The sequence below is a fragment of the Apium graveolens genome, chromosome 1, assembly GCF_009905375.1.
Source record: "Apium graveolens cultivar Ventura chromosome 1, ASM990537v1, whole genome shotgun sequence".
Taxonomy (NCBI): domain Eukaryota; kingdom Viridiplantae; phylum Streptophyta; class Magnoliopsida; order Apiales; family Apiaceae; genus Apium; species Apium graveolens.
Window position 1 is genome coordinate 194,838,613 of NC_133647.1, and position 10,067 is coordinate 194,848,679.

The window sequence follows — 10,067 nt, forward strand, 5'->3', positions numbered from 1 at the left end:
TTTTGAAAATTTTGAAGTAAAAGTGTCAAATTTAGGATTATTTTTAAAAATTAGGGATCAAATTTACGAGATAAAGTAAAATTACTTAACTTATCTACGACTTCTTCCATTAATTTTTAATTTAAAACTTGGGATTAAGGATGAAGAAAAATGAGTAAAAGTTGAAAACTCAAAAAGTAAAATAAAATAAAATAAAGAACAAAGTATCGACGACATTGAATAAATAAAAACACAGACGCGCACACATTCATTCAACCTAGAGGAAAGAAAATGATGAAAACAGGGATTGAAGAGGCTGTTGGTGATGAGCATGAGCATACCCAGGTTGTTATTTTCATACCTCTTTTTTTTTCTTTAATTCTCATTATATATTTGTATGTATGTCTTGTTTCTATAGATCAAGTTTAGGTTTTTATATTCTACTTGCACACAAATTTTAAAGATTGATTTAGAAAATTGTGTAATTATATGTTTTGTGATGATATATCTAAGTAAAGTTTTTTAATTTCTATCTAGTGAACTGGGTTTATGATGATATAACTAGTTGTTTGATCTGAATTCTTGAATCTAGGTTGGTTGGGTTTTTTTGGTTTCTTGATTTTAGTAATAGGATTGGGATATCGGAATTAAGTTTGTTGTTTCAGTTTGTGAACAAGTAGGTTTTCTTAGGATTTTAATATTGGAATTGAGTTGGGTTGTCGTTTCTTGAAGCAGTTGGTTTTTTTAGGATGGGAATGTTGGAATGTAAGTTGAGTGTTTTGTTTCTTGATTCAGTTGATATTTTAGGATCTTAATATCGGAAATTGGGTTGGGTTTTTGTTTCTTGACGCAGTTGGTTTTGTTAGGATGGTAATATAGAAATAAAGTTGGGTGTAACGTGTTTCGCAGTTAGTATCTTGGGATCTGAATATTAGAATTTGAGTTGGGTTTTTGTTTTTTGGAGCATTTGGTTTTTGAGGATCGGAATTTAGGATTTTGAGTTGGGTGTTTGGTTATCTGATCCTGAAGCATTTTATTTTTTAGGGTCTGAATATCAGAATTTAAGTTCAGTGGTTTGTTTCTTGCTAGGCTAGCGGGAGCATCAAATTGTTTCAAATGTAAGATTTGAATGGTAGTATCTAATGTATATATATCAGTTACGAATATATCAAAAACTCGACATCTATGCGATCTTTATTATGAGATTGGGAGTTAGTGAGTGGTCTATTAAGCTTTTATAAGGTTTAGGGAAGATAGAAGGACAAAGCTTTCTTTATGTAGCAAGTTTCTTTTTTGTTAATACGAATTAATTGTTTTTTGTCGCCAAATGCAAATTTTTTAGCATAGCCTCCTCGACTAGTGGGGAAATGGAAAAACAAATTCAAAAGAATCCCAAGCAATTAATTTAGTGTTTTAGTTTTTAGTGGAAAAGCATCCGGTGGGAAAGTAAAAGCTGGTCCGATTAGGATGATAAAAGCTCGAGTACAACTACGAGATATGTGCGGCCTACGAGATATGTGCGGCTCGGTATAGATGACTAATTCAGCCTATTTTCTAGGTTACACGGATGCTAGCGTATAGCTGTCTAGCATTTTATTCAATATGTCTAATTGCTCTTACTCTCACTATATATAGATATAGTTATGTGAAAAAACTAAAAGAGGTAATATGACGTGTTTTCCCAGGAACATGTGAAATAAGGCTCGGAGCCAGTGGCGGAGCTTGCAGTACATCGTAGTGGGGGCCAAAATATTTTCTTAAAATATTAATACTAATAGATAATAGTTTATAATAAAAAATAGTAAACTTCACATATTTTACAATTCGTAGTAGTATTTCTCATGTTCTTATTAAAGGTATAGGAAATTGGAATAATTTTTGTTTGTTAAAAGATATGAACGAATCGCGTGAACGAATCGCGCGGGTCAAAAGTTTAAAGGTGGATGATGAATGTTGTCCAAATATCTCTCAATCTCCTTTGTATGTTTTTTTGTTCTTGTATTCATAGACTCAGGTTTTTCAATTGTAAAGATTAAACAAAAATCCCTTTTAAGTTTAACAAAGTCAACCAGCTAAATATTTTATGTATGGACATTATATATAACTGTTTTTCTAATGTATACTCAAGAGCACACAATAAACGCCAACTCTCATGAGTTGGGTGTATTTTGATTGGTCCTCTAATCATAAATATTGATGGACCCCTGCATTTACAACAATTCTACCTATAAAAATGTATCAAACTCATAAAATTTAGTGCTTATTGTGTGGTTTTGGACACCCATTAGAAATGCCGTATATATAAATGTATTTAAAATCTATAAAATCTAGTGGGGTCCTGTGACCCCACCAGCCCTATACTCCCTCCGCCACTGCTCGGAGCAGTAAACATATGCTCTGAAAAAATAGAAATGACTCAAATTTTCTTATATGGAAGGACAAATTTAAATTGGGATCAACCAGATTGTGTTGATAACTATCCTTAACACCAAATAGGCAAATATGAATCCTAGTTAATATAGTCTTGGCTACACAATTAGAATGTAAATGACTAGGAAACAATTTTATAAATCTTTTTTCATTCACCTTCTTCAGACCTTTTAAAAAAGATGTCTACGAGTTGTTAAAGTTAAAAGCTAGAATTCACCTATGACGGAGTACATATAAGCCTTCCCTTGCCTTACTTTTGTATTTGTGTGCAATCCAAGTCATCTGTACTTTGGTTATCAGGATCTCCTTCAGATATCCATGTCATTGTGTCAGCTAATCTAAGTGTTAATAATGTATATTTACTTTATTGTCTCAGATGCCTCCTTTAGGCAGCTCCCCTGCACCGAATGGAAGTATGCAGATGTTCCCGGTTATGTATCCAGTACTTATTCCTCCTCTGCAGCAGGGTCAAGATCAAGTGAACCGTAGGGGAGGCCTTTATGCTGTTCCTACATATCCTTTTATGGGTCCCATGTCGGCGTTTCCACCTACCACCCTTATTCCCTTTACATACAATGTACCGACGTAAGACATTCTCGATTTCGTATATACTTGTATGCATTGAATTTGTCAAAAGGTGATGGAACTCTATGATTAAAATTAGTGGTTAAGTAGCTCTATAAATAACATATCATTGTATTTTTTTAATATCAGGACGAGGTTGGTATTTAGTAATATTCAACATTTTGAAATTAGATGATGGAGATATGATGATGATAAATTAATTGACAGTGTATCTAGGCCAGTGGGCCTCCCATAAGTAAATGAGCAATGGGACTTTTCACTTTGATGAGAGGTCTAATTTTTAAAAAATATTGTATTTTCCTGCATGTGTGTTCCAGCGGTGAACCAACTTCTGAGGCTGGACAAATGGGTGGGGAGCAAAGCCAAGTAAGACAACAAGACCAACAGCAGCAACAACCCGGACAACAAAGACAGGTTGTAGTAAGAAGATTTCAGATTGCGTTTCAGATTGACTTGTTTCTTATCTTAAAGCTGGCAGCCGTAATCTTTCTATTCAACCAAGATGGATCAAAACAGAGGCTTTTCCTTCTCGTGTTTTTTGCTGCACTAATATATCTGTAAGTTGTTTATCCCAGAAACAAACCCCTTCCCTCCATCCCTCTCTCTCTCACACACACACAGAAGCAGTGTGATAACGTCAAGTATGACTCACTTGACTCTGGTTGCCTGCAGGTACCAAACTGGAGCTCTTGCACCATTGGTTCGATGGCTATCACAAGGTATGCAGAGAGCAGCTGCACCTCCCCAACCACCAAGGCAAGCTGTTAGGCCTGATAATATTCCTCCTTTTGATAGACAAGGGAATGGGGATGCTGCTTGGGCAGGTATGTCTCGGTATCTAAAAAGCATGACTAGGACCAATCCTGACCAATCCTGATTAAAACCTATTTGAGATTCCTGCGTGTTCAATATTAACCCAGTGTATAATATTTCTGTCTTTCAGTATTTTACTAAAAAAAACAGTACAGTGATTTTTTAGTGTGAAGATAGGTTTATTTTTGTTTTTTGAAGATAAAAAATTCTTTGGTTCTTTTAACTTTTAAGGAAAGATAATACTGTAATAATCCTTTTGTTACAAAAGATAATTACAATTATTTTAAAAGGAAGGGACATTAAACCTTTTCTACCTAATAGACCTTGCTTATACCCTATATACGAACCCAACAGACCAGAGCCTAATACCCGTGAACTATTAGGCGTGGGACTATTTTAAGAAAATTCTGCAAACAAGAAAGTGTGATCTCTCAGCCTTAGCCCTTTGTTAAGCTCCCATAGAGGAGGTTGATTCTTACAGAGGCTATTGGTTACTACGACTAAATCCAAACTGTTAAATCAAAGATAAATACAGACATGCTCTTTTCGCACTAATTACACACTCTTATTTGAATATGTCTGTCTATGCCAGGTAATCAACCTGGAGCTGAGAATGAGAATCATGCCGAGCACAATGGACAGCAGGCAGTTATGAATGAGCAAGAACCTGGCATGGGCAATAACGGAAATCGCTGGTGGGGCATTGTAAAGGAGGTTCAAATGATTGTTTTTGGCTTTATTACTTCACTTCTTCCTGGGTTTCATAACATTGATTAGACTGCCAATATATGTAACACCAGCTATTGGAAACCTTCCAGACAGAGAAAGTAAAAGGGTGTACACTTCTTTCATATTGGAGTGTTTCTAACTATCAAAAATATTACAAAATGTTATAGCACATGGTTTGGATGCATCAAAGTATACTTGCATTTTAGTTTATAAAAACTCCTTATGCGAGAGTAGCCATCAGAAAATATCAGTTGTACTTTTTTTTTGTCACGAAAATTTGTTAATACTTGAGTTTGTTCATATTTTTCGTTATTTCTTTATCTGTCCATCGTATCTCGAGTAGTCGTCTATCTCTCGATTTATATTACCATAGATTCCGTTAAATATTGCCCATGCCGCCTCCATCTTTACATCGGAATCATACGTAGCATTTGCAAGCAGGTTGCACAGAGGCTCCATTAATTTGGCTCCATGCATATCCTGATGATACTATGCTTCCATCAAAAGTTTCTTTGACTGCGAACACAAAATATTCTCGATGCATTGCAGAAGTTGAGATTCTCTGCCCAAAATCTGGATACCATTCAACAGAAATAGCTGGGTTAGCTGTGCATTATAATATCATCTTACTCAGCAATCAGCATTTTATTATGGTAAAGGATGCTGATGCTGAGTAAATGTATAGGTTTGCAGAAACTACTTGATGAGTTCGGTGACAAATAGGGCTGAGCAGAAAACCAAAACCGAATCCGAAACTGAAGGTATGCGATTTCGGTTTCGGTTTCGGTTTTATTCAAAACCCGTCCCGATCCGACCCGTGCTCCCCTAGTGACAATGATAAACCTGATGTAGCCACAACATTCTTGACTTTGCAGACTCTTATTCAGAGTAACAGTCCTGTGCCACCAGAGTTCACACTTTCTTTATTAACATACTCTTTTTTGACGGCTAAAATGATTTTTAAGAATAAGAAAAAGTAAAGTGAGGAGTAGGAACACTTGTGGAAAATTTTACTTTCTTGTCAAGGCTATTTATAAAAAAAAGAAATTTATTTATTCTCTGAAACTAATCGGAAGAAGACAAAGGAGAAGAACACTACACAAAGACTTGGAAAGTAGTCAACACGCACAACAAAGAAACCATATTATGAGGATGATCATCACCTGCTCTCTCGTGCCCGGTGAGTCTACCTTCCTCTTTCATACAATTCTTACATTAACATGTTAAAGTGTATCATGTATGGATCTCATCATCTCCGATATGTTGGATACGAGAGTCGAATCTACGAGTATTTGGTCTTTATAAACTTCTTCCTTTTTTTACTTGCTATTTCAATCTGCTTATTAATCCTTTGTGCTATATTTGTTCTTAGTTAATGTTTAAATTTTAGCATGGATTGTCCTTAGTCCTTGTCATACCTAAGGTTGAGCATAATTATTCGAAGAGTTATTGATCGAATCAATTTCATGATCGATGAGCTAGTGATGCTTGGCTTTATTGCAAGAAGCTCACAGTAGAATCTAGCTTTACAACTGTGTCCTCAATTCAATTTCCCCAGATTCTTGTTTTTATCAATTGCGAGTCTCACAATTTCAATGAGATTTATGACGTGGATCGAGTCAGGACCGAAGGTAAAGTAAGGATCTTGTCGTATGTATCCTTAGAATGTCCTATGATATAAAAATTTAGATAAACCTATCCAGAATAGACTGCTCATATCCTAAATGCAAAACTGCGCATAATTACAAAAATATACTGATTTTGGACATGAGAAGCTAATTTGGTAATTGGTGCCAAATTTTCGTGTATGTTTTATTGAGGGCACCTCTTTGAAGAATTATTGTATTTAGTAATTTTTACCCTTACATAATGCATGTAATATCTAATTACGAATTGATTTTGTGCCTAGAAAAAAAGCTGAAATATTGGTTAGAACTTGAGACTTGAAAGCATCACATCCCAGCAAGAATGGATGCAAAGAATGTACGTTATGCATCCTTGTCGCTGCAGAATCTTCCAAAAGAAATACTTAAAGAAATATTGTTGTTCATTCCTGTGAAATGCTTGCTACAGTTAAGGTGTGTTAACAAGTCGTTTTGTTCTTTGGTTAACACGCATCTTAAACGCCGTATACTGTTTCTTCCACATTCAAAGCAACAGTTTGCTGAATACACTATGCAAATCTTATCGCCTGATACTGATTGTGGATCAGTAGAGAAGCTATTCCCTGAAACTCCTTTTTTTGATGAATTCATGTACTCAACCAAAATTTATGGTTATTGCAATGGCTTGATATGTCTAATTCTTGACATGGATGGATTAGGGCTGTGGAATCCTTCAACTAATGATTTCAAGATTTTGCCAAGACCAGGAAATCCGTTCCATGGGGGTGTCTTTTATGGGATGGGCGGTTATGATTCATCCATTGATGACTACAAGCTGGTTAGAGCAGCTGCTTCTAGATTTAAGGATGATGATCACGGGCTTGTTTATATTGACTCTCCTATCAAATTTGAGGTGTTCACAGGTATATCAAATACTTGGCGAAGAATTGGAGACATTGGTACTCTGCAATGCTATATACAAAAGCAGGCAGTACATTTCTCAGGGTCTTTGCACTGGTTGAAGCAAATATCTACAACCCTGGATGAAGCTTATGCTGCCTATCCAAGTCTAACGATCCTTTGCTTTGATTTGGCAAATGAGAAAGTCCGGGAGATATGTTTGCCAGCTAAAAGAAATTTGAGCATAGTCCAGAGTCGACTTGGTGTTTTGGGAGGTCGCCTTTGTGTGTGTTCTTATGAAGAAACTGATGTTAAGATACGAATGATAGACTACAATGGAAAGGCTTGTTGGAGTGAAGTTATTTCTTTGATAAAGCCCATAGCATCGAGCTATGCTATCCCGATTTGCATATCAAGAAAAAGGGAGGTCATTACACTTACAGATGGAAGGGACTTGGTGATGTATAATATTAGTGAGAACTCGTATAGAAAAATTGCTGTTGGTGACAGTCAGAATTCATATAATGCCGTTTTCTTCATAGAAAGTCTTGTGAGGCTCAATCCTGATTTGTCATAAGTTACTCCACATGATGTAACCGGACAACGATCTAGTATGTATGTTGTTAAGAGAAGTTGGAAAACATTTTAATCCAACACCCTCAATCTCCAGATATTATGTATACAAAGAAGTACTGTATGTCATATAAGAATTGATTTTCTCATCTTCCCTGGACTCTACGCTCAACCAGGATAATTTGTGCTGCCACGCACAAATTATCAGAGCCTCCTGAATGTGAGGAATACTGACAGAATAGAGGGCTGCTGCCTGCTGGGATACAGACAAGCTGATACAATACCATCTCCTCTCCTGACCGGATTCAGAGCTACAGTTTGTGGGAAGAAGCATTAGCCGCTGTACACTTGGCTTTCGAGATTTGCAACAAATTGATACTTTTTTTAAAAGTAGATTCTAAAGTCCAGATAAAGCAGCAAATTTAAAGTAAACCAGTTTGGATGTTGTTGTGACCACAATTTTGATTAACGACATGACATGAAGTGAAGACACAGACGCGGACGCGATGGCAAAGGAAGGCGTCTTGACGACATGTAGCAGGATAAAAGAATAACGGAGAAGATGAGGCTCAGTCAATTAACAAATGTTTAAGTGATAAATATGGGAAGTGGTTCCTATTTATGGGGATAGCGGATTTGAATATTAAGTTAGCCAGTTAAGAGTTGAAGGAGGTATATAGGAGATTAGTTAGAAAACATGTATATAAATATAGATGAATCATGTACAAGGAGACCAAGCTACTTCAAATAATTAGAGTAGAAGCTCTATATTGTATCCACATAAGAACAGTGAATATTTTCTTCTTTTTAGAAGTTTTCCCGGGATAATAATCTGGGGATAACTAATCCCATCAAAATTAGTCATATGGATTAAATAATCATATCCTAAGTTTGTTTGGAAGGATTAAGTGTAGGATTGGAATATAATCCTTTAAAATTTTATCTTATATTTGTTTTGTGGGATAGTATATGTGATTGTAATATAGTCCTTTAAATTTTCCAATACTATGTTTGTTTCATATGGGATAACAATGAGGGGGATTATAATCTTTTAAAAAATGACTTGTAGAAGGGATAAAACAATACCTCCTCCCACCAAGCATTAGATGGGATTATAGTATTATCCTCTTCTCCAACAAAACAAACATGGGATAAGATAATTTAAATGATTATAATCCTTGGATAACTCTTCACTATTTTTTTACAAAATAAACATGAGATTGGAAAATTTAAAGGATTATAATCCTATCCCCTGCTTAATACCATTAAACAAACATGACCTTAGTGTTCAACTTTGCATTACTTTATATGTTTATTAATCATTTAGAATTTATTTAGAATTAAACACTACAAAACACCCAAAACAGTTTGGTGCCGTCTGTGGAAAATTTTTCTAAAGATTGATTGATTGATAAACATGGCCGACGACACCCCACAACACGAAAGGAGACTCACAACAGGAGGATAACATCGAATTAATGGCGATTGTAAAGAAGTTGCAAACAGACATGAAGACTCTAAAATTTGAAAAAAAAAACGATTTGAAAAAGAACTGATGACGATTAAATCTCACAACAAAAGCAAAAGCCGACTAAAGAGTAAACCAGTTGTCCGGCGGCTATTTAATGATGACGGAGGAGAAGAAGGCCAAGCAAAGACTAATGACGTTATTCTGACGGACAAAGACGGAAAGGTCTTGGAGATACCCACGGACACTGATCAACCGGAAGAAAGCCATTACGACGAGCAATCTGGAAAGAGCAACGACAGAAGGAAATCGAAGCATAGAAAGTCCAGATCAAGGACTGAGATACCTGAATCAGTCAAGAAGGAACTACAAGAAGTGAAGGATATGATCCAAAGAATTCCTGGTGTTCCGAGACCTCTCGAAATGACAAATCCGATGAGCTATGTTGATTCTCCTTTCGCAGATCATATTGCCCTTGTCGAAATTCCAAAATGTTTCACGGTCCCTCACATGAAACAGTACGAGGGGTCGACGTCGACGGATCCTCAAGAACATATTGCTCAATACAGACAACGAATGTTCACGGTGCCCATATATGGTGAGTATAGGGAGCCTTGTATGTGTAAAGGCTTTGGATCGACATTAAGTGGACGAGCTTTACAATGGTTCATGGGGTTACCAAATGGAAGCATAAAGACGTTTGCTGGATTAGAAGATTCGTTTAACTTACAGTTCGCAAGTAGCAGACAATTTGAGAAAACTACGAGTGATTTGTACAAGGTTTATCAGAAGTATAGAGAACCCCTCAGAGACTACTTGACCAGGTTCAATAGAGTAAAGGTCACTATAACAAAATATGACACTCCTACGAAAATTGAGGCATTTAGTAGAGAATTAGAAAGAGATTCGCCACTTTACGGCGAATTAACAAAATATCCATGCAAGACTATGGACGACGTCCAAGCTAAAGCTATGGCGCAGGTACG

The 10,067-nt window shown here is 36.1% G+C and overlaps 2 protein-coding genes across 3 annotated transcripts; both read left to right on the top strand.

The window, feature by feature from the left end:
* The first annotated feature begins 188 nt into the window (after window positions 1-188).
* LOC141675007 (uncharacterized) lies at window positions 189-4,781 on the top strand. Its single transcript, XM_074481714.1, has 5 exons — window positions 189-324; window positions 2,786-2,994; window positions 3,312-3,551; window positions 3,667-3,818; window positions 4,400-4,781. Exons 1-5 carry the CDS (start codon window positions 271-273, stop codon window positions 4,582-4,584), a joined length of 840 nt encoding a protein of 279 aa, XP_074337815.1. The 5' UTR covers window positions 189-270; the 3' UTR covers window positions 4,585-4,781.
* A 747-nt stretch (window positions 4,782-5,528) lies between these two features.
* Window positions 5,529-7,762, top strand: LOC141675015 (F-box protein CPR1-like). Of its 2 annotated transcripts, none has more exons than XM_074481725.1 (2): window positions 5,529-5,716; window positions 6,446-7,762. In XM_074481725.1, exon 2 carries the CDS (start codon window positions 6,505-6,507, stop codon window positions 7,615-7,617), a length of 1,113 nt encoding a protein of 370 aa, XP_074337826.1. In that variant the 5' UTR covers window positions 5,529-5,716; window positions 6,446-6,504; the 3' UTR covers window positions 7,618-7,762. The 2 variants fall into 2 exon arrangements, with proteins under 2 accessions (XP_074337826.1, XP_074337831.1); XM_074481730.1 differs by having other exon boundaries at window positions 6,860-7,762.
* The last annotated feature ends 2,305 nt before the right edge of the window (window positions 7,763-10,067 follow it).

Excerpts from the sequence above, each read along its gene's own strand:
- LOC141675007 (XM_074481714.1), top strand. The coding sequence starts at position 271 with ATGATGAAAACAGGGATTGAAGAGGCTGTTGGTGATGAGCATGAGCAT. Across the intron at positions 325-2,785 it reads ATGAGCATGAGCATACCCAG|ATGCCTCCTTTAGGCAGCTC; the intron begins GTTGTTATTTTC and ends TTATTGTCTCAG. Across the intron at positions 3,819-4,399 it reads TGGGGATGCTGCTTGGGCAG|GTAATCAACCTGGAGCTGAG; the intron begins GTATGTCTCGGT and ends TGTCTATGCCAG.
- LOC141675015 (XM_074481725.1), top strand. The coding sequence starts at position 6,505 with ATGGATGCAAAGAATGTACGTTATGCATCCTTGTCGCTGCAGAATCTT.